Source organism: Ascidiella aspersa, chromosome 5 (genome assembly GCF_963924565.1).
Source record: "Ascidiella aspersa chromosome 5, kaAscAspe10.2, whole genome shotgun sequence".
NCBI lineage: Eukaryota > Metazoa > Chordata > Ascidiacea > Phlebobranchia > Ascidiidae > Ascidiella > Ascidiella aspersa.
Genome location: NC_139451.1, coordinates 17,721,943 through 17,746,725, shown reverse-complemented (window position 1 = coordinate 17,746,725; position 24,783 = coordinate 17,721,943). Strand labels below are relative to the sequence as shown.

The window sequence follows — 24,783 nt, the reverse complement described above, 5'->3', positions numbered from 1 at the left end:
ACGCATAGTTCAATTAATTTTGCACAAAATACCAATTGCGTGGCAGGCAAGACCATTACATAAGACAACAAAGTAATTTTGAGAAGTATTGGTAAAATACTGCGTTTGTTTTAGATACGGTTTATAAAGTATACCAATTAAAAATTGTTGAACCTGTAACTTGATTGTCTGTAGGCAATTTAGGTCTTCAAGGGTGACAGCCATTTGTCGAATTTGCATCAGACGTCCACAAAAGGTGTCAAACCTGCACGTTAAGAGAATAACAAACCATTGTTATACAGGCTAACGTTCCAAAATATTCAACACTTATGTAGTCGGCGACACAGGGCGCCTTGCACTTTTCCGACCTGCCAAAAATGTAATTTTCGCTGAATTCGAATTGCGGCTCCTCTGGGTTTTCCTGAAGCTTACGCCTGATGCGCTGAAAGCTGCTTTGGTAACCCTCGTTCAGCTTCAAGCAGTCGTCGATTCTAGCGATCAGTTCAGGCCTGGTACACAAACAATATTTGAGCAATTAAAGTCAAGGTATTTTGGCAGTACGAGAGTTCCAACGTAAACTACTATGTACATAGGAAATTAGCAGACGGCGTGCCAGCATTTTAGGCGAGTATTTTTTCTCCGGGAGAGTGCTGATGCTGACATTCGCCAGAGTGGCGAGGGCAAATTGTACTTCACTTCCAACCAGTAAAGGCAAAAGTAATTGAATTTGCATCAGTTTTAAAACGTTTTTGTCAATTTTTAGGAAATCTATTGAGCCCAAATGCGCGACATGCTAGAATATTGCGCCGTGTGATTTATAAACCGTAAGTTCAAATTCCTTATTTTTTCTTAATTTTCTTATGCTGTGATTTTAAACTATGTGCGAATCTCTTTTATATGCCAAAGGTGTCACTTATGCTATTAAACTTTTTAGTCTAATTTAAACCAAATAAACGCGTTGTTTTATTAGGCTGATTTCATCTGCCTATTCGAGCAAGACTTTTTTTAAAAACATTTTGCTATATTAATAATATTTAAAATTTTACATTTTCAGTTGTCCTAACATTAAGGCAAAAAAATTGAAAGTCGATCAGCGCGAAATGTTTGGTTACCTCGGATGGTTCCAAATTTTGCTTACGCCCTGATACATGTATGCCTTCGACGTAGTCACCATTTGATTGGTTATCTTAACGAAGAGTGACGTCATTCGCTCTGACGTGTTGTAGAATTGCGACACGCTGTAAATCATCTTCACGTTGTTAAGCAGGCTTGGGATGTGTTCTGTAATACAGGCACAAAATATTTATTCATACGTTTTATTTCCAAGTAACGACCCGCAATATATCAGTAAAATACATGCATCCCCACTCATATAAATCGCTATACATTGTTGGGTGCCCCTGTAATATGAAAACCCCGCTGTGTCCGACAAAAAGTCGTGAAACATTTGTGGTGAATCAATGCAGATCAAATCCGATAAATTAGTATATTTAGTGTGAACCTAAAATGATTCTCCAATTTCCTCATACAATGTTCGATAGTTACCGGATAAAAAGATTAGCCGATTTAATTATACGCATAAAAATGATGCATTAGAGACCTAATTTACCCAACATTTATCTAAATTTATGCAACAGCGCGCAGAGACCTTTCTGAGGTTGGTTTTGGACCGACTTTTTGAAGCAACAAAGGGATGCAAATTAAGCAGAGCTCTTTGTTTATAAAAAACTAACCTGAGTTACTGCACTAAATTAAGGTAGCAGGTGCATTGTTGTGCCAACAAAGCCTTATAAAACTAGCTTGTGAATGTGCTGGTATTTTCCACACTCTGCTAGTTGTGATTAAAATAGGATAAAACTTAGACCAGCCAACCTATTAAGCTTTTTGGTGTTGACTTCATTAGCGGACCGAAGAATTTGTCCAAGGTGTAAAGATAGCGAACGTTGTCCTTTGCTTCATTCGTTGCATCGGTTATTTGAGCATCCTGCGCATAATATTATAAACAGTTTCCGAGAAGGTATTGTTGTCCCATTTACTTCAATTCAAAGCTACGTACGACCAAGAAATGCCCAAACTAGTTTCATTTGAGCTACGTTTAATCAAAAAAGTGCTCAAATGAGTTTTATTGGAGCTACGTGTGGACAAAAGAGTTCCCAAAATATTTTGTCTAGGCTTCGTAAAAAAAGAAATGTTCTGTGTTGTGTCATACATGGATCGACTAAATGACATCCCGAAAATATGTCATTATAAACAGGAAAGATGCGTGGGCGAAATCTCATTTTATTTAAAGTTATCAACGTGAGAAAAATCCGTAATTTGTTCAAAAGTGAAATTTGCTTACTTTTAAAAGCGCTGCAATACGCGCGATAATTTCCTCAAGCATTGAGGTACGCGCGATAATTTCCTCAAGCATCACGCTACACTTGGCTAAGTCAGCCACACAAACGACCGAGCGAAATCGCGTGGCAACCGAGCGCAATTTTCCAAATAAAGAGACTCCTTTTTGTATATCTGGAAGATTAATAAAGATTAGTGCGACGGCTGCGACGCCTTTCATGCTCTCCTGCCCATATTGCTGTGTCTCTCCATAGCAACAAAAACATCTTTCCCTAACAAACCAAGCCGAAAGTAATTACTAAAAACACAAGTAGCTTGCAAAATACTTTTCTTTGCGTTTGGCTACAAGTTTTATAGAATTTACAAGTTAGACAGGATGCTCTTTTCAATGACAGGTAAACTAAGTAGTGATTAGGTGGTGTGTTACATCGCTTCGGGTGAATTTACGCGCGCGGATAATCAAAGACTAAAAAAGTGAAGACCAAAAGAAAGGTCTTCCACGGAGTCTATTTGGGTACATTGCGCACTGATTTTCGGCTCTTGCGCAAAATTTTGGGCACCTGCGCACGTGGCAAAAAATAGAGGGAACACTGTTTCCAAGTTAGAATTAAACTGCTGGTAAATGCTTTATTTAACCTGGGCAACGCCTGGTATTTCATTTAGCACTTTATATTGTAACAGCAATAAGCTGTTTTACTAAAAGGAGCACTTCGCACAAAGAACGTAGCACACATGGCTATTTCCCCGGGGACAATAAAACGCAGCGTGACGCTAATCGCTTCTTTGCTTCGCGACCTGAAACAGTCGCTTTGTTGCTTCGCCAGCAGAGCAAACAAGCGAATATGAACGAATCTCGCATTGGAAATATTGTTACCGCTAACTAGGAGTAGAAAGCTATATAGAACTAAATCGATGACGTCACAATATCGTTTTTTGTCTCTTAATCAAAGGCCCCTGGGGGTGCAGACTCCTAAACCTATTATATGCACCTAAATACCATAAATTCTACGATGTGTACTTTTTCTACAAAGCTCCGGACAAAAACCGGTCTAAAACATACCAAGCAAACCAAAAATGAAAGAACAGCGGAAAAAACAAGATATGTCCCATATAATTATTGTGAGACAATGCTAAAACTGACTACAAATAACACATTTTTTGTGTGCTAAATGCAAACCATAAATTTTAAACAAAATACGTCGCTAAACTGTACTTAAATTTTTGTTTTTGTTTTTGCGACTCAAAATGAACGGTATAGCAACCCGAATTCTCACCAACTCTTTCCACTTCTTAATGCTTCGAGACTTAAGCGCGTTCAGGGCGGCGGTTATGGCGCGAACACGCGGGTGCCTAATCTCGGCCAGCAGACAGTCGAACTTGGCAGTGCGCTTCTTCCAGTGGTCTAGCTCGGCTGATGGGCCGATGTCGTCCGCCTCGCACTGAATCTGCTCGCTGACCACCAGGATCTTTAAAACATTCGGTTCGTTCAAGCAAAACAACGGAGCTGGTCGAGAATCCTACCATAGTGTTCAAACAATCTTTAAATCAACGCACACCATTTCGGTTCGGGCTAGCGTCTAGGTTGGGTGGGCATTTAATATTTTAGTAATACCTGACCCACTCACGCTCAAACGTTAACCCGCACCCGAACCAAAAAAAGGGAGGGTAGCACATTGCTAACCCAACTACCCCTGAGGTACCTGAGCCCTCAAATGCAAAAAAAATGGGTTGTGGTAGGATTCTAGACCAGCGGCAAAGTGACTAATTAAAATTGCAAGGAAAGGCATAAATATCTTAGAATTAATATAGTAATAATACTTGACCCACCCGAACGCAAACGCTAACTCTCACCCTAACCAAAATATTGTTAGCAAAATAACCCCGGACGAAAATTTAGTAGGATTCTAAACCAGCGCCGGCAGTCTCTATGTTAAACAAAATAATTCTCGATTTCTAGGTAATCAAGAAAATCTATATGACTTATGCATATACCTGATCAATTTCCTTCATCCATACGTCAAGTTGATTTTCCAGACATTCCAGGACTTGAGGGTCGTTACCTAAATAATATACAGCTATATACAACCAGTAGGGATGTTTAAAGTATATGGGGTTCTTCGAATTAAAATCCCAAGACATTGGATTCCTATTATGCGGTTTATATCTGGTAACTGGAACCGCAAAAATTACTTTGTTTTACCTAAAGGTTGCGCCTAACAGTACATATGCGAGTGCCGAGTTGTAAGTTTAAATAACACATGTCGCTGTGGCGAAACATTTATAGGACTAGATTCAATTAGACGTAACTTAAGTATAGCCGTAGCAGCATTTATTGGGCACCCAATTATTACTTACAGATACTGTTCTAGAATCATTAGTAAGTGTCAATCAAATGGTATTAGGGGAGCGGCAAACCTGTATTAGGTACTTGATTTCAATTTAGCCTTTTTTCGGGCGGCCAATTACTTGCCGATAACATTCGCATGATCATTAAGTGTCAATCAAGTTTCGTAAAGTGAGCGGCTAACTAGTAATGCCAGGAGCAGAGATTTGCAACTTCTTTAATGGTGTAAGTTGCACTAGCAGCATCAACACTCATTATGCACTGGCCAAAAACACGCTAGAGGCCATGGTTACCGCAAGGTCAACTGTAGGTCAATATTCTTCGCTGTTGCTTGTAGCGCAATTCTCGCGTAATGGTAAGACATTTCTGGTGGTAGTAAGTTTTAGTTATTTATAGCATGTTATTTAAATGCTTTATAGATCAGGTTTTTAGTAAAGTACAACTGATAAACAACAATGTTTTATAAAGATGACTAAATTTTTTGCGAATTAAGTTTGGCAACAACCCGGTACGGTAATTCTATCATGTTTTGTTTTTAAACAAATTGCTTCAAATGACAGTTGTTTAAAATGTTATTTAATTTTTACAATAAACATGTATTAGCAAATTAGTCGATTCATTGCCGTTTTGGAACAAAATGGTATATTATGATCAATTATCAAAAAAATAGCAATTAAATGAAAAAATGTACTAAATTTATTGTGATTCGACATTCCCAAAAACCCAAAATTCAATATCATTTGGCAGACTTTATATTAATATAGATGTGCAAATATGTTACAATATAGATGATGTTAAACATAAATTACCGAGCGATGCAAACTGGGCCGGGGACATCGAAGTTATGTCCACATTGACCTCAACGTGGGTCAACTTAATTTGCAGCTCCCTTACGCTGGTTCGAGCGCTCGACAGGCACTCAATAAACTTATCCATTTCCTCTAAAAAGTTGCTACGGTGTTCTTCCAACCTTTTACCTGTGAGCAGGCCCCAATTCTGCACACAAACACAGCTTTTTGTGCGTAAATAATTGTATTGTTGCTTGAACTTTGATTACTTCAAACGAATGCGATGAAACCCTACAACTTTTTATGCAAAATAATACGAAAAAATAAAACTAAAAAAATGCATTATAAATCAAAACAAAATATAAATAGGCAGACACAAGAAGGCTATTAACCTTGCAAAACTTCATGCACTGTTGTATTGTGCTTAAAGACACAACCTGCAGTTTCAAACGTACTACTATAAAACACATATCGCAAAAAAAATGTTTTTTTTATCTAAATTGCTTACCGTTGTAGCTCTTAATGCCGGCATGACGATCCGCGACAAGTAAAATTCGATACCACCAAGCAAGTCGCCGTTCTCCACAACGAAGTAGTTGAAGTACACGTCCTTTTGTACATTGTCGACCTTGATCGCTTTTTCGTTGAAATGACGGACGAAAAAGAAGCAGTGGCCGAGAAGAGGCTTTGAGATATAACATAAAACTTTCTCATAACTGTATATGATGAGCATAAATACAATAATGGTAACTGTAATCTTAAGTTTTCTGTTATTATAGTTTAGGAAACCTTAATTGTTTTAACGATCTAAATTTGTTTTAACGTTTTTTAAGATTTTAACGCAACCCTGTTATATGTTGGCCTGATATAAGTTTAGGACCTTTAACAGCGTTTATATCCTATACGCTATTACAGATACAATATTGCGGTGTAAAATGACATAAATTTTCAGTTTGTGCTAGGTATTTTATTAAAGGTTATTTTTAGAACGCAAACCAGACCTAACAAGGTATCAAATAATATAGATAATTAATAATCAAAGCAGCTCCCCTGGAAATTGTAATTGTAAACTACCAGAGAGCTGTTTGTGCATATCATTACTATGCCTGGTAGCTACAGTTTATGTATAATATTGAGTAATTAAGTCGTGTACAAACCTCTTCCTGAGCGTTTGTTATAAAGAGGTATTTCCCTCGTTTTTCACCACGAACTGAACTGGCATTGGATGGTTGCAACGAAGTAGTGGCTCCATCCGCTAACAGACGACAATACAAGAATTGTTGTAAAAAAAAGTGCGCAAAAAACTTGTGATATTCCAGAAACATCATATACAATAAAATAGAGCAAATTGAACCAAATTTTCAAAGTGTTTTAAAATACATAACATATCATATCCTAAAATAATTTCCTCGCGAAAAGTCCTCATTAGTTTGCATTTCACTCATATTTATATTCTATACCATGGATTAACAAACTTTTTAGTCTGCAACTACTCCATATAATAATTTATTAAAACTTTTTGCGACCCCTTTGGTAACGTAATCTAACAAACAACAAACATCTTACACTGAGGTGGTCGCAATCCGCGACCGGTGTGGTGGTTAACATGCTTCTTTCTTTGCACATACCAGTTCGGAGGCTGGCTTTGGTAGAACATAATTAAGGTGCGCCTGCCACCAACTTGAAAAAAATCCTCGAAGAAAGAAAACTTGAAACAAATTACATTAGGCGTTTTTTTTCGTTGTGTCACGAAGTTGCTCGGTGCGTCACAAGGAAATGGAAAAACAAGGTAAAAATTATGAATATATATATATTTGTCTTTTAGCCAACAAATAGGAGCGACAAGGCTTTGAATTTCGAATGATTCTCATCCCATCATGAAATTATCCCAAAATTTCCCTGTGAACTTAGCTTTGCAAACGAAAAATATTAATACAAGTTGCGTGATAAATAAAGGTAGCCTGTTAGAGTTAAGGGATATTCATTTATTCTGCTATATTTTTGATGCAGTGCTAGGTAAACAAGAAATTTAAAGTCACTTAATTACACTATTGGTAAACGTGTATAACTTTAGCCTTCTTTAAAATGCAACTTACTTTGGGATCTTTGACAAGGATATTTTCCACCTCATAATGTTCCATATCCAAAACCCCTCCAAGCTTAAAGCAAAATAAACGCCAAATGAGACTAAACCACGGCGATCTATTACATATCAGAAACTTATTGCTATATATTTAAAGTATCCTTGAGCTTAACTAAACGAAGCTGTAATTATAACAAGGGGGTGAATTTCATTATAGCACTATACGGTGAACGTCTAACGTGCCCACCAAAGCTTCACCTATAAGAATGGTTCATATTTTTTATAGTTTTAGTAAAACGGCTAATAAAAGCATTTTTAAGTCGACAATTGATGTAATTTCCTTAGGTGCAAAACTTTAGTCCTGAGCCGTAGTTTTGAGATTCCTTTGAGCGAAATTCAAGCAACAGTTACGTTTGACCATTAAAGTCACCATCTGCGCCGAATATTATACAACAAACGTAGTTAGGTCCCTCTAGGTCGGGGGTGACGAACACGTGGCATAAAATATACTAATAATAATATAACACCATGAGCCTGTTGCTGCTTGAGTACAATGCAGTAGTAACTAGTTGACTGTAAGCTTCGCATGGGTTTTGATTAGTTCCGTTTGATGAAGAATTGTTTTTGATTTTAACAGGTTTTATAGTATAATTAAAAAGTGCGTCCCGCTTACTCAGCGGTAACTGACAAAGTGGCCCGCGACAGCAAATAGGTTCGTCACCCCTGCTCTAGGTCTAGGCATATTAGCGCATGCAGTGTAAATAGAAAGTAATTTTTTTTGTAAGTTACCTGGCCACAGATGTGATGATGCCGTTCGTCACATTTATTTGTTCCAGCAGGGACAGCCATCTCACCAAAGTCTATGCGCTTTCTGGCATTCCCTTTTAACAATTCACAAGTAACAAACTGCAATTCTTGTCGCACGGAGAACGACTAATCAGCAAAGTGAAGTAGGGTTTGTGACAGACTGTTCAACACTCACTTGAAACTCGTTTAAGAGGCAGGGAAAGCGTTTTTTTTTTGTTTGAATCACGAAACTCCTGTTTTATGGCCCTCAGAATACTTCAGAGTCTATCAACTAGAAATGCATTTATCCAACCGTAAACACAGTTTTTAACATAACGAAAAAATAATAAATTTTCTCCATTGTTATATTGACATGTAATAAATCTAGGTTCATGTAATAAATCTACGCCAATTGTAAATCATGATACCAGCCAAACAGAATGAAAGCAACAAAGGCATTTCAAAAATCGTAGAAAACTTTTGACTATGACTCGGACCTTTTTAAATGTGCCCAAAACAGGTACCGTAACTTGTCACAATAATGTATTGCAGCTTGTGTCGGATTTACAGAGGGTTTTTTTGCCGTTTACCAACTATTAACATTATGTGTCTGCGCACTTCTACTGTAATAGTTACATACGAAACATATTTGACATTTAGCTAAAATACCGTAACTAGAAACTTTCAGCGCTCGTTCTAATATGAAGGTTGGTTAATACTAGACGCGTCTGGCGTTCACGTGTTTTACACGCTTTCGGTTGCGTAAAGTTAAAAAAAGATTTATAAATAGCATAAAATTTAAATGCAATTCAATTTTTAGTTATCTTATAGATAGTGTACATTAAAATCTCGCATGCTTATCTACATTCCTATCCGTTATACAAAGAAGTAGTTTTTCAAACTTTAACAGAGTTCGCTAACCTCTTCAGTATCTCTTAGTCGTAAGGCACACAGTTTTTAATTAATCATAATTACTGTACTAAGCAAACCAATAGCTCAACCGAGTCAGACAACAATAATAAAAAGGCAAGCGTGAAGCGTGTTATATTAAAATATTTTATTACATAACAATCATAATATAATAACTTTACAATAACACTCACTCATACAAGGTAATCTGTAAGTACTTTAAATCAGCTGTTCTCAACCCAGGTGCCGCGACACTCTCTGGGGCAGGGATTGCGAACCACTGAAAACTTCTTGACCCACACAGATTTTTCATTACCCACTTGTCTCTCTATAAATACCGAAATGCTATAAACCATTTTCAGGATAGGATAAATGTAAAAATAAAACAATTCTTCGTTAGAAATCACTATGCTATGGCTGCTCAGCCTGTGGATCATGAAAAAGTGTTTTAGGTTTGACGAGTAGGCCTATATAATCTGGACTTCAACAAATGCGTGCAAAAAGACAGACAACCTAAAACATTTTGTTTAGCGTTGTGAAACTTAAAGGGTGGCGATCCTTAAAGAAAAATTAGGAGCTCGCAGAATAAAATTTTTGAAAACCCCGGTTAAACCATGTTAAAAAGCTTTCTGTTGAACTGCAGTAATCCCATATAATATGCTGCAGCATTTGTTAACTACTTACGTTCTTAAAATTCGTGGGAATCCAAACTTGTAAATCGTTGAAAAACCTTGAATTACCAATCCAGGGAATAAAACTTAAAACGACGGAGCAAAGTTTAAAAAAACGACGCAGCACAGTTTTATCAACCTTGTTGGACAGTTAAAGTGCTGTTTCAATCTTGTTTATTGTAACGTTACAGTTAACCACTCAACAAAAAATACGAGCAAGGGTGCCGCAAACTATTAATAATTTCTGTAGGGTGTCGCAAGCCAAAAAAGCGAAACACTGCCTTAAAATTGTTGTCCAATTCTAATGGAAAGTGTGAAGTCTCGTGCTTTACCGGCATGTTTGTATTACGAATAGGTTATTTTTTAAATTAGAAAAAAACAAAGACAAACAAATTCGTTACGAAAACAGCGTTCAACTATAGAGCGCCCTAACGTCGACACCAAAACGGCCGATGCTAAAGAGGGAGCCGTCAATCGTCCCATATACCCTTTATCCGCATTTGGTGTTTTTTCATTTTTATGTATTATTCCAATAAATTCGGCACTTTTTGCGACGGATTCGGGTCTTATTTAGACGATTTTAGATCTTTTTATTTCGTAGATATTACTGCGTTTTTGGTTTATTGTGTCCTTGGTCATACTATGGTGTTATATTTTATTATCGTTGAGATATGGTTGCTTTATAGGTTTTATTGTGTGTTTCCATGTACGGACTAATGTACATTTTGCCAAATAAAGTAAAGAAGAAATTGTACTTAAAACAGGTGCTCCTAATCAGGCTCTCCGTCAGTCATCGAGGTCTCCCAATAAAGCGTTGCGGGGACTACTAAACCAAAATCGACGTAGCCTACGCCTGACAGCGGCAATTTTGACGTCTAATTTGTTCTGAAATACATTTTCTTTACAATCGGTGCAACTATGCCTTCATTATAAAAGGGCTCGAAATTAAAAAAAAACATTAGCCAAAAAAAAAAACATTTACCCACTGGACTGCTGAAACAAAACCACAAACGCACCACAGTAAAAATTCTGTTTACAAATATTCGCCATCAGTGAAAATTTTAATATAACATACAACAACAAAGTGATTTCGCTTATATGCAGCACAAACCTCGACCAACTGTAGGCTTATGTTGCATGATTAAAGCAAGAAAGAGCTACGGAGTAAAAAGTGCATTTGATGGGTCAGTCATGACAACATTTTGCGTGTTTGACACTAAAACATTTTGTCATAGTTTGCTAGGAAGGTGGTGCACATGTCCATACTAATCTTCCACAGTGTGGCACCATCCGCTTCTGTGTGGCAAACGGGAAGCACTTTCGTCTTTTTACAATCACTAAAAACGACAAAGTTTGAAAAAAACTAGGAAAATAGTCACAGCTTATGTAGATTTACGTTGTACGCAGTGGCGAGTACATGACACAAAAATGTTTATTTGTTATATATACATGAATATAGATATAGGTAAAGATATTTATATTTAAATATATTTTTTTTTGTATTTATCTACAGTATAGTTTTTGGAATAGTTTGTATTAATACCTTTAAACAAACCACTGAAAAAGTGTTGAATTCATGTTTCTAAACAAAAACAATACTAAATCAGGAGATTTTCTGACATCCATATCAAATTAAAAAAAGCATATCAATTTACGTAAAGAATCCTCCTGATACGTTTTCCAACTCCGGCGCGATTGCGCAATAAATATAGACGTCTGCGCACCGTGTTTTGGTTGTTTGATATTCGTCAACTTGTTAAGCAGCGGAAGCAAGAACAAGAACTTGATGGCTTTCCAAAACTTATCGCCGTTCGGCCAGTCTATGTGACGCATTACATCAGTTTCGACCATGCCCGGATGAACGCTGTTTACTGTGACACCCGTACCTGAAGAAAGTGCAAACGTTTTTTACGAACATTACGTATGTGTATGCACAAACTGTAATGTTTATTTACACGAACTCGTATAAAACGTCCAGCTGATATAACGTGTACTATATAATTAACTCTTCGGTTTTAAATATTGCTCTTTAAGAGTTTGGCCAGATAACGTCAAGGAATGTTGTTTACGGTCAATTGTCTGAATTAACCATATTTAAAATTTTGGATTCACCTTGTTTGACCTAATTATTATACAACAAAAATACGACAAAATAAATATTAGTCATATTGTCATGCGGCCCTATGTCGAAAATAATTTTCCACCTTTGTTTTAAAGCGTTGTTTGTAAATTCGCCAGCGTCTCACTTGCATCTAAGGTAAGATATTTTCCTATTTTGCACTAAGTTTTAGCATTCTAACCTTGTAAAAGTTTAGAAAGATGTTCACAACACAGAAGATTTGCAAGCTTGCTTTGGGCATATGCAGCTGAGCTGCTATAGGATCTTGTTGAATTGAGGTCTGACCAATTCATCTATGCAAGGATGTAAGCAATAGAGCTGACAACGAAGATACGGCTGGGCGCACTTTTCTAGAAATGCCATTAAAAAAGAAAAAATATTTATTCAAATAAGCTAACGCTTGGGTTATAACTTTTGTCGATTTCTAATTAGATTACTAAAAAATTAAACAACCTACAGATTTATTCCTAAATATTTCATTTATCAAGCATTTCCGTAGTAAGATTTTTCTAATTGATCAATTATGTGTTAGGCCCCGAAAAGAACGTTAAAAAACACAAATAATTCGATATTGCCATAAGTTACCTTCAGTAGGTACAAGAGTAAATTTGTTAACAAGAAATGGCCAAGTGGTTAACATCAAAATGCGTCTCATAACCGTCTTCTGTTCGACCCAACGGACACATCGTTACTCCTTCAACAAATCAAACATGTCAGCATAAAATTAAAAATTATACAACTTTTGTGAAAAAGTTAAAAAGCCTGAAAACCAAACATATAGAAACCTGTTAAAATCAAAAACAATTGTTCATCAAACGGAACTAATCAAAACCCATGCGAAGCTTACAGTCAACTAGTTACTACTGCATTGTACTCAAGCAGCAACAGGCTCATGGTGTTATATTATTATTAGTATATTTTATGCCACGTGTTTGTCACCCCTGACCTAGAGGGACCTAACTACGTTTGTTGTATAATATTCGGCGCAGATGGTGACTTTTGTTTGCCTTACTAAGAGCTAATAGTTGTAATACAAATTGGTCAAACGTAACTGTTGCCTGAATTTCGCTCAAAGGAATCTCAAAACTACGGCTCAGGACTAAAGTTTTGCACCTAAGGAAATTACATCAGTTGTCCACTGAAAAATGCTTTTATTAGCTGTTTTACTAAAACTAGATAAAATATGAACCATTCTTATAGGTGAAGCTCTGGTGAGCACGTTAAACGTTCACCGTATAGTGCTATATAATGAAATTCACCCCCTTGTTATAATAACAGCTTAGTTTTGTTAAGCTCAAGGATACTTTAAATATATAGCAATAAGTTTCTGATATGTAATAGATCGCCGTGGTTTAGTCTCATTTGGCGTTCATATTGCTTTAAGCTTGGAGGGTTTTTGGATATGGAACATTATGAGGTGGAAAATATCCTTGTCAAAGATCCCAAAGTAAGTTGCATTTTAAAGAAGGCTAAAGTTATACATGTTTACCAATAGTGTAATTAAGTGACTTTAAATTTCTTGTTTACCTAGCACTTCATCAAAAATATAGCAGAATAAATGAATAACTCTAACAGGCTACCTTAACTCTAACAGGCTACCTTTATTTATCACGCAACTTGTATTAATATTTTTCGTTTGCAAAGCTAAGTTAACAGGGAAATTTTGGGATAATTTCATGATGGGATGAAAACCATTCGAAATTCAAATCCTTGTCGCTCCTATCTGTTGACACGATACATAGGCTAAAACACAAATATATATATTCATAATTTGTACCATGTTTTGCTATTTCCTTGTGACGCACCGAAAAAAACGCCTAATGTAATTTGTTTCAAGTTTTCTTTCTTCGAGGATTTTTTCCAAGTTGTTGGCAGGCGCACCTTAATTATGTTCTACCAAAGCCAGCCTCCGAACTGGTATGTGCAAAGAAAGAAGCATGTTAACCACCACACCGGTCGCGGATTGCGACCACCTCAGTGTAAGATGTTTGTTGTTTGTTAGATTACGTTACCAAAGGGGTCGCAAAAAGTTTTGATAAATTATTATATGGAGGAGTTGCAGACTAAAAAGTTTGTTAATCCATGTATAGAATATAAATATGAGTGAAATGTAAACTAATGACTTTTCGCGAGGAAACGGTTTTAGGATATAATATGTTATGTCTTTTAAAACACTTAAAAAAATTTATTCAATTTGCTCGATTTTATTGTATATGATATTTCTGGAATATTATATGTTTGTTGCGCACTTTTTTTTACAACAATTCTTTTATTGTCGATCTGTTAGCGGATGGAGCCACTACTTCATTGCAACCATCCAATGCCAGTTCAGTTTGTGGTGAAAAACGAGGGAAATACCTCTTTAGAACAAACGCTCAGGAAGAGGTTTGTACACGACTTAATTACTCAATATTATACATAAACTGTAGCTACCAGGCATAGTAATGATATGCACAAACAGCTTTCTGGTAGTTTACAACTACAATTTCCAGGGGAGCTGCTTTGATTATTAATTATCTATATTATTTGATACCTTGTTAGGTCTGGTTTGCGTTCTAAAAATAACCTTTAATAAAATACCAAGCACAAACTGAAAATTTATGTCAATTTACACCGCAATATTATATCTGTAATAGCGTATAGTATATAAACGCTGTTAAAGGTCTTAAACTTATATCAGGCCAACATATAACAGGGTTGCGTTAAAATCTTAAAAAAAACGTTGAAACAAATTTAGATCGTTAAAACAATTAAGGTTTCCTAAACTATAATAACAAAAAACTTAAGCTTACAGTTACCATTATTGTATTTATGCTCATCATATACAGTTATGAGAAAGGTATATGTTATATCCCAAAGCCTCTTCTCGGCCACTGCTTCTTTTTCGTCCGTCATATTAACAAAAAAGCGATCAAGGTCGACAATGTACAAAAGGACGTGTACTTTAACTATACTTCGTGGTTGAGAACGGCGACTTGCTTGGTGGTATCGAATTTTACTTGTCGCGGATCGTCATGCCGGCATTAAGAGCTACAACGGTAAGCAATTTAAATCAAAAAATATTTTTTTGCGATATGTTTTTATAGTAGTACGTTGGACACTGCAGGTTGTGTCTTTAAGGGTTCTCTTGCACAATACAACAGTGCATGAAGTTTTGCAAGGTTAATAACCATTTTGTGTCTGTCTATTCATATTTTATTTATTTATAATGCATTTTTTTAAGTTTTATTTTATCGTATTATTTTGCATAAAAAGTTGTAGAGTTCATCGCATTCGTCTGAAGTAATCAAAGTTACAATTATTTACGCACACTGCGCGGAATAACGTTTACTTCTGGGTTTGGGGGTCTATTTATATTTCACGCGAAATAACGAATTTATCAGGGCGGCACAGCTGCTGGCAGGCTACGTTCATACGTAACAAGTTAGCGTTTGTATTTTAAAAATATCATTTTCAAAGATTGATCACGTTACCCAAGAGAGACAGATATGGATATGTATCAAGAGAGTAAATGCTTTAAGGTGCTATTAAAAAGCTTTTAAATCTTCATTTGGGTTGATCTGGTTGAAAATTCTGAGAATACTAAACCGCGTTTGCTTTGAATGACTATATAGGGCATGTACACATGTCATAATTGAAGTATAGTAATTAATTGCAAACTAAAAGTAAATTGGGCATCACAGAGCATGCCAAAAATATCGTATGAATAGATCCCTACTGCACCTTTGGTTTCTTTCAAAAATGTGCAGTTGTATTGTAAGACTGAAGTATACCTACTTTACCTCGCAAGGTAATTTGGTATAACCACTAGTCAACTCATTCCAAACGCCATTGTTTTGCTTCGGAAGGTTTACCAAAAAAAGGAACTCTGAGCGATTTAATGGCTTTGATATAAAGTTCCCAACTTGAAAAATATGACGAACAACATATTGTAATTTATAACGTTGTTCTTTTACTGCTAAATCTTTTTCGTCTATCTCTAAAATTTTGTCAAAATTTACACATCATTTAACAGCATTTGCTGTATTTTTTCGCTATTTACAATCGTCTGTGGTTTACAATTGTCTCATTTTCTACTTCAATAATGCTCGGTCTCTTTTTCTTTCTTCTTTAATTTTTTTTTTTAATTATTTTATCTTAAATTCCAACTGTTTACATACATCTTTCTAAAATAACCAGCGTCTTTTTTTTGGCATTTTTGTTGTGGTTTGCTTTTTGAAATTTTTTGTTTGATTTTAAGGCTTAAAGTTGGAATTTGAAAAGTAAGTAAATAATAATTTTAAGTCACGATTTGTATAGTTTGGCGTAAATGTTAATAAAATTCGATGAATGATAAAAAAAATCTTTTCTGCACCATATAGTAACAGAAATTTAGGGTAGGATTACTGTAGCATGCGAATCATTCATGCAGCTGTTGCACCTTTTCCGTTTTTTACTTAAAAATGAACGACCCGAATTATCTTTGGCAGAACGTATATATATGTATATATTGAATTGAAGTATAAACGCATTTTAATCGCCAACTTGTTCGGACTTGATTTAAATCTGCCTAATTCGCCACCAATGACAGGTTGCAACACTGCTACTGCTTTTTTCTTTACAATACCATTTAAAAAACGCTAAATCGCCCACGTGCCACAACGAGGAACTGCAATAAGAAACATAGCCTAAAGGCAACTTTACGTAGCGCTTTAACTTAAGTTTCGCGCTTTCCGTTTAAACGTCGCCAACAAGCACCACGTGCTTTTTCTTTGAGAAAAAGGCGGTGACGCTTCGGCACGCTGTTGCCGATGACGCGCCACGCAAATGACGCAACCGCGTTGCCCAGCGTAATTTGTAATGCGTTACATTGTGGCATAGTGGAAACCGAAATCGAATGGGAAAAAATGTTTTTTAGGGGAATAATTGGCGCGGGATTCTGTCGTATAAAACCAGTCGTCCAACTGGATTTCAAAACATACTTTCAAACAGTTTGCAGCAACAACAACAACAAGAAAGGTTTAAAGGAGAAGGATTGTATATACGTTTGTAGATATACATACAAAACTTATACGCCAGTTTTAAAACGAAGAAATTTACCGAAAGAACTAAAAGAAAAATGTCGATAATTTTTGGATTACTTGTCACATGTATGTTGTACACATACACCAACGCTGGTCCCATCATGAGCGAAAGGCAAACAATCAAATCGCATTATAACTGCGATCATCCAGGAATTATGAACAGGTAAGCACGTGATTAGGCAAAAAGTTTTTTTGCGGTTAAAGTACATCCAACGACAAACAGCCTGTTTGAAAAAAAGACACGCTTTGTCGAGACCGGAATGAAAGGCCCGTTTGGTCGTGACTCGACTCGCAAAATAATTAGAGCTAAGCTGTGTATGCATCTAATAAACCATCATTTTTTTTTGCAGAACCGAATGCGAGATAATAATGAGTAACGCCATACTGTCGCAATCTCGCCATCGACTTCTCCGATTCAGCGAAGGCGCCTTACGGTTGGCCAAAAGTCGACCTGCTCGAAGCGCCCATCTCAGCTACGGTCAGCCTGGATGCGATTTCCCAGAAAATTACCTTGGCACTCACACAGCGCCAGAGGACAGAAGCTTGTCCCCCTGGACCAAAGTTGTGACCAATGACGAGAAAAGGTGGGTACTCTCGCAACTCTTTATATGTTCTTTTAGAAATTATAAAAAAAAAATCTACACGCTACATTTTCCTCAATTAGTATATGAAACTTTTAGTTCTAAAATTCTATAAACGAAAAGTTTGCTTACTTAAAACTTTATTATCCTATTCAGGATTCCGTCATACATCGAGCAAAGCACGTGCAAGTGCAAAGGCTGCATTAATCCGCGCACGATGACTGAATCGAAAAGCCTGAACTCCGTTCCAATCAAAGTTTTGGTGACGGTTTACCGATTGCAGCCAGACAACACCTATTCGAAAAAACAAGAGCTTATTTCAGTTGGCTGCACCTGTGTTATTCCGAAGCATATCTAAAACGTTCCATGTACATACGATGGGTCATTTTATATTTATTTCTATTTGTGCGATCTTGATTTAATCAAGTATATATATGGCGGCAACAACGCCTATTCGCCGGGCGACCGTTTTTTTATACTTTTTATATTATCTATTTGTTATATGATTTACCGCATATTTTTTTATTTTCTTATTGATTACGAAGTACAACGAGGTTTATTTTATTTATTGCAACGCTGTTTTTTTGCATACATTCATTTCACTTTCTTTACAGATCACACAATTCAAATGCTTTAAATTTAAATTATACTTGAAAGTATAAATTATACTTGAAAGTAATTCCCTGCTTACGCACATTCGAACGGTGCTTTTTTACTACTATTTTTTTAAAAAAATTTTAAAAAATTTTTCAATAAAAACCATTAACAATTTTTTAACAGCATTGTCGAATTTGTCAGATGTTATTCCTCGAATAGTATTTTTAGCACAACGAAACGCTAACAACATTGGATAACTACGTGGTTATTTAGTCAAATGTTAGTTTGTTATTTAAACACTTTCGTTCAAGTTCCATATTTATTTTTGTTTCTTTTTTTTCCTTTTATAATATTCATATATACACTTTAGTATGTATGCAACTTATTCCTATGATATATATTTATATTTATTATTATACTTTTTCTATCAATAAATTGCAATATTTATTACTTAAGCTTTGCTGTATAGAGTGTAAGGGAAGTGAAAAACATCAACCCTTTGAAAAATAGACGTTTCTTGTGAAACGTGACGTAACAAACAGTGCCACTAGTGGCTTCATCCTCGAAATAAATTACCGTAATTTCGTCATACTTTGTTGGTCGAGGATGGTAACCAAACGCCGAACACTCAGTTTAAAATCGACGATTGCAAATAAAACTTTTATAAAACAATTGGGGACCTATAATATAGCAAACGGTTTAAAAAGCGAAATTTTAAAACAAAATTATCATAGCTTATACCTAGTTACTAGTGTACGTGTAAGCCAAATCTGATAACCAGAAATGGTAGACGGATCTCTGGCTGGCCTATAACACTAAAACCCCGTCTAGTTTTAGACCTGTCTCAAAGTTCCAATGTGCAAAAATGCATGAGGTAAAACGCAAGTTTGTATCAATGTATGGTCGCCAGCTATACTGTCTGTGGTTTATGATTTAATCTTTTTTATTTTTTGGTATTAACAAAATACAGATTTTTTTGTGTGTGGCCATTTATTCCTCCATGTATTCTTTCTCGATTGGCTCAATAACAGTTTAAGATGCACTCATACAATCTTATCGTTTAAACAAGGCTTTCTATAACTACCGCTCAACCTGACCCACAGTTTTGCCATAATTTCACTCAAAAACACGCATAACACACGCCTGCTCAGACGTTAAATATGTATCACCATTTCTTATTTTTTCTTTATATGACATCACCATTCAAACTGTTAAACATCTCTTACAATGATTTCTTTGTGCATCAATCAATCAATCAAAGAAATCAATATTTTCAGCGCACGTAAGAAATACGTTCACTGAGAATGTAGCGAAAGAGCTTAGCTCACTGATAAAAATTTCCAAACTGCATTTAGCACAGGGGTGGGCAATTATTTTTAGCCGCGGGCCGCATGAGAAACCTAAAATATTGTGGGCCGGGTCAAATATAGGATCTAAAATACATACAATATGACGTCATACTCTGACGGTGTAAAACAAATATTCAACCAATTTGTTATTACGTTTAGAGTTGTGCGAAAATGTGCAATTTAAGTCGAATTTAAAGAAGGTCACGAAACGTCGCGCGAAGCGCGAAAAAATTGCAACTATGTTTGTTTAAAAATGCAAACTTTAATTTAGATTTAGATGGTACGTGAAGCATTGAGCACCGACTAAAAATGTATATTGCTTAATATATTAGCGTTTATCAAATTGTGGGGCTCGTTGACCCAAAACTTAAGATTAAAATACGTGAAAATTTCGTACGAAAAACTTGCCTATATGTTTTTTCTTCTTTTTTAAAACTTTAAGTTACCGATATGTTACAAAGTTCAACAAACTTGGCCTAATATTTATATATATTTTAAATATTTGGCTAAGTTTGTTAAACTTTCGTTGGAGAGAGTGCCACTGAGCAGAGGACGCTATTTGTCTGTAAAGTTGCCAAAAAATCGCGTGGAACATACGAGCAACACAGAAGAGATTCGCGCGAAGCGCGAAAAGAATTTCCGTTTTAGCATTGCATTTAGAACAGGCTAAAAATCGAACTTGGCGGGGTTGACAAGATCTGTCAAACTTGCCCTGGTTTTCGCTTAGCCTATGTATATTATTGAAAATAAGCCGCGGGCCGGATTAAACTGCTTGGCGGGCCGGATCCGGCCCGCGGGCCATATGTTGCCCAGGTCTGATTTAGCATATCAACCATTACCGCATGCCAGCACGGACACGGCCGCCAACACATGTTTATTATAATACGTGTTAACGGCCGCACAATTTTTCATCGACGGCCGTAGGTTGGACACCGTTGCTCTATCTCAATAACTATCGGAAATAAGAGCACTAGTTCTCCGTGGTGGGTAGTCGTTCACTTAATTGCGCCAGTTTAAGTTTGTAGGTCGTCAGATACAAACTACAGATTTCGCAAAAAGTCCCATCGATCAATACTGACTATAGTGAACGCAGGATGGTTCATGATTTTCGGTATCTGGGGTCAAAACATTACTTGCATATTGTTTGAAAAAACATATTAAACACTAGCGAGTCTGGGTTTGGACAATCTAGGTTGAAAGAAAATACAGTTTGCTTGTTAACCACAAAATAAAACTGGCAAATATTTCATAAAAACTTTATTGAAAGCTAAGAAAGTTAATATATAAGTACTAACTGCTAAAACTCTTGTTAGGGAAGTATGATATATTGTGAGAGAAGGTTTAAGAAATTTAAGAGACAGTTTTGGTTCCTTAAAATAACAACACTTGTATCGACCATGATTTCACTCGCCACCACTGGATGTGCCAACATAACAGATCATAGGTATTTTACAGAGTATTTACGTGTAAGTAAAGTAGCATCCTTTGAGTCGCAATGCAAAAAATACACTTACAAAACCTGGCTAACTATCAGATTAAAAATAACAGTAGAAAAATGTGTTTTAATACTTATGAACATTGTATCCTAGATTGAGTTACACTTATTTTAAAGCATAATAGCGTTTAAGTTATTGTTGTTCAAGTCATTTTCCGAACAGTCACATATAATTGACCAATGATGTTTAGCGGCGTCTAGTGGAATACAATTTAATATGGTTTTCCGCTAACAGCGTACAGAAGCAATTGTTATTTCGGTCGATGAGTCCAATCATGCCTTTGTGTTACGCAGCCTTGAAGCTTTAAACAGTACAGTTCGGTAGCATTGCTGTATGCAAAACGGCTGTTTACGAAATTAGCATTTGTAGAGACAGAGCAACGTGCAGCAGGATGTTGATTTTTGAAATAATGAAAGCGAATTTATGAGGAAATTAAAAGCACTTCTAGGAAATGACTGAAATGTGTGTTTTATCTTCATGAGAACCCGGATAGCAAAATAAGAATATCTTAATTAGAGTATAATTGCATTTAATTAATAAGAAATCGAACTAAAAGAGGGCTGTGTCAAATATGAATTAATTAGCGAACATAGAAAGAAATTTATATTAGGAACATAAAAATTAGCAACACGGTTTCGTGACCTTTTTTTGAAAAAACATAATTTTCTTAACCCTTTTAAAACACAAAAACAAACATACCCAGGTGTACACTTGAAATGTATTGGATTCTAACCTATTGCAACATGACATATTTTTCAGTGCAAACTAGAGAAAAACTCCTCATATTTGCAGTTCAACTTATGTATAAACGTAAAACTAAATGGTAATTGTGAGTGGAATACGTGCAATTTGCAAGCCAAACTAAAAAATACGCAAAGTATCTCGTGACGTTTGTCTTCGGCAGTTACTATCTAGAAAAAGCTTTAAATTTCTCACCTCATTAGCATACAGATTTCAGATTTTGTAGAAGATGTTCTAAATCTATCGACCCAGTTCTATCTTGGTGGCGACTATTTTGGGCGCGACATTTTCGAACAGGAGTTTGTCCCTGTGCCACTTTCGGGACAAATTTCGGCAAAATGTTTATTGAACCCGTACGACTCTTAGCGTGACACGCATGATGGGCGATTGTTTAGAATGGAACATCGAGTTAGCTATGTCATAATCTTCACAAGACGCAAGTGTGCGGAGTTACAGAACGCAGGCAAGAAGCCTTACACAACTCTATATGTTCACCTGTTTTGATTAACTAAATAATTCCTCTTAATAAGACGATATGTCATATTTCATTTCCCCAGCATGATATGTGTTAATCAATTGATGTTGTTTTTGGCCGGCGCTGTGTGCTTTCAGATTTCCATCAATATATTTACGATATCCAAGTTACTGCAAACCATTTTGGTTTGATTTTATGTATCCTACGAGACAAGTCAATAAAATGTGACAGGGGGGCACCGCCCTATACCGAAAAAATATTATAAAAATGATTTTCTACGTATTGGCATACATTTATCGTATTGGCATATTTCCAGGTGCTTTTTTTAAAGGGGAATTTAGTTTAGAACAGCAATTAAACGATTTAAGTGGCATACAATATTAAAAAAGGTTTGAAAACCCCTACACTACGCGCCGACATAACGAAAAATTCGTTTGTTATATTTATTGATTTTACATTTTGCGGTTCCAAATGAAGGGTAACCGAGAAACATGGTCCACTGTGTTTTATTTCGGTCAAAAACGTTGTAACGCGAACACCGGCAACCACCGCATCAACTAAAGCTCTATCTATTTTGTTGTTTTCTGCTTGAAGTGCTTTATCGGGGTTTTCACTATAGTCAGTATTGATGGGACTTTTTGCGATATCTGTAGTTTGTATCTGACGACCTAAACTTAAACTGGCGCAATTAAGTGAACGACTACCCACCACGGAGAACTAGTGCTTTTATTTCCGATAGTTATTGAGATAGAGCAACGGTGTCCAACCTACGGCTGTCGATGAAAAATTGTGCGGCCGTTAACACGTACTATAATAAACATGTGTTGGCGGCCGTGTCCGTGCTGGCATGCGTTAATGGTTGATATGCTAAATGCGGATTAGGGTTTTTTTATCATTGAGCTAAGCTCTTTCGCTATATTCTCAGTGAACGTATTTCTTACGTGCGCTAAAAAATTTGATTGCTTTGATTGATTGATGCACAAAGAAATCATTGTAAAAGATGTTTAACAATCTGAATGGTAATGTCATATAAATAAAAAATAAAAAATGGTGATACATATTTAACGTCTGAGCAGGCGTGTGTTATGCGGGTTTTTGAGTGAAATTATGGCAAAACTGTGGGTCAGGTTGAGCGATAGTTATAGAAAGCCTTGTTTAAACGAACAAGCATGTGTGAGTGCATCTTAAACTGTTATTAACAAACCGAGAGAGAATACATGGAGGAATAAATGGCCACACACATAAAAATTTCTGTATTTTGTTAATAACAAAAAACAAAAAAAGATTAAATCATAAACCACAGACAGTATAGCTGGCGACCATACATTGATACAAATTTGCGTTTTACCTCATGCATTTTTACACATTGGAACTTTGAGACAGGTCTAAAACTAGACGGGGTTTTAATGTTATAGGATAGCCAGAGATCTGCCTACCATTTCTGGTTATCAGATTGGCTAAAAGCAATGCGAGTAGGGGTAGATCCAGAGGGGGCACCTGGCCATGCGGCATGCACCCTAAAAAATATTTTTTTGGGCAAATTTCTATGCAAATACGTTTTTTCGCGCTTCGCGCGAACTTCTATCTTTCTTTATTGTGTTTTAGTCCCTTTGAAATAAATCCGTTAATATCAAACGTGCTATGTATATCATGGCATACTGCGCCGCAGTATTCCTCACACTGTAATTAGATTTAGTGTACTTCGCCTACCCATTGTTTCGCTACAGTGTAGCGTGCGTTTGCTCTCGTTATGAAATAAGTTATGCTTTGCAACGAAAGACTTTAAATTCCATTTATTGAGGAATATTATCATTTAAGTCCTTGTAAAGGAAAATAGTCCAACATTTAGACTACCTTGTTTCTATTATTACCGAAAGAGTGGTTAAACATCCTGGAAAGGTAAGCACGTTTAAGAATCGATAAATGTATACGTTAGGTGGCGATATGGCCCTAGAACAGGATAGAACTATCAACGTTTAATTGATTCGTGAATCAACTAAATTGCATAGTGCTGTGCCGCTTTACATTTTGCTTTTTTCGTACGTCCTCGAGATAACTTAATCATTTTAGTTTTGAAACATAATTTTAAGACACGTACACTAGTAACTAGGTATAAGCTATGATAATTTTGTTTAAATTCAATTTCGCTTTTTAAACCGTTTGCTATATTATAGGTCCCCAATTGTTTTATAAAAGTTTTATTTGTAATCGTCGATTTTAAACCGTGTGTTCGGCGTTTGGTTACCACTCTCGACTAACAAAGTATGACGAAATTACGGTAATTTATTTTGAGAATTAAGCCACTAGTGGCACTGTTTGTTACGTCACATTTTAAGAAACGTCTATTTTTCAAAGGGTTGATGTTTTTTACTTCCCTTACACTCTATACAGCAAAGCTTAAGTAATAAATATTGCAATTTATTGATAGAAAAAATATAATAAAAAATATAAATATATATCATAGG

At 36.0% G+C, this 24,783-nt stretch overlaps 2 protein-coding genes and 1 pseudogene across 2 annotated transcripts in view; 1 reads left to right on the top strand and 2 right to left on the bottom strand.

Moving 5' to 3' along the window:
• LOC146145146 (dynein axonemal heavy chain 8-like) overlaps positions 1 to 8,380 on the bottom strand; it is a 68,345-nt gene extending 59,965 nt beyond the window's left edge. Inside the window, exons 1-12 of the mRNA XM_083390492.1 lie at positions 8,321 to 8,380; positions 7,545 to 7,607; positions 7,015 to 7,156; positions 6,606 to 6,694; positions 5,957 to 6,133; positions 5,470 to 5,656; positions 4,309 to 4,376; positions 3,591 to 3,782; positions 1,852 to 1,963; positions 1,092 to 1,260; positions 348 to 488; positions 154 to 244 (exon numbers count right to left, since the gene is read on the bottom strand). Of these exons, the coding sequence (XP_083246618.1) occupies positions 154 to 244; positions 348 to 488; positions 1,092 to 1,260; positions 1,852 to 1,963; positions 3,591 to 3,782; positions 4,309 to 4,376; positions 5,470 to 5,656; positions 5,957 to 6,133; positions 6,606 to 6,694; positions 7,015 to 7,156; positions 7,545 to 7,607; positions 8,321 to 8,380 (1,491 nt within the window). The remainder of the gene's footprint in view (positions 1 to 153; positions 245 to 347; positions 489 to 1,091; positions 1,261 to 1,851; positions 1,964 to 3,590; positions 3,783 to 4,308; positions 4,377 to 5,469; positions 5,657 to 5,956; positions 6,134 to 6,605; positions 6,695 to 7,014; positions 7,157 to 7,544; positions 7,608 to 8,320) is intronic.
• A 3,168-nt stretch (positions 8,381 to 11,548) lies between these two features.
• LOC146145145 (retinol dehydrogenase 14 pseudogene) lies at positions 11,549 to 12,702 on the bottom strand (annotated as a pseudogene).
• Positions 12,703 to 17,114: 4,412 nt separating this feature from the next.
• LOC146145144 (interleukin-17A-like) lies at positions 17,115 to 18,018 on the top strand. The gene is made up of 3 exons (XM_083390491.1): positions 17,115 to 17,242; positions 17,430 to 17,663; positions 17,817 to 18,018. Exons 1-3 carry the CDS (start codon positions 17,115 to 17,117, stop codon positions 18,016 to 18,018), a joined length of 564 nt encoding a protein of 187 aa, XP_083246617.1.
• Positions 18,019 to 24,783: the final 6,765 nt, after the last annotated feature.

Coding starts and splice junctions, on each gene's coding strand:
- LOC146145144 (XM_083390491.1), top strand. CDS start 17,115: ATGTCGATAATTTTTGGATTACTTGTCACATGTATGTTGTACACATAC. Junction 17,243..17,429: donor CATCCAGGAATTATGAACAG/GTAAGCACGTGA, acceptor TTTTTTTTGCAG/AACCGAATGCGAGATAATAA. Junction 17,664..17,816: donor GTGACCAATGACGAGAAAAG/GTGGGTACTCTC, acceptor TATCCTATTCAG/GATTCCGTCATACATCGAGC.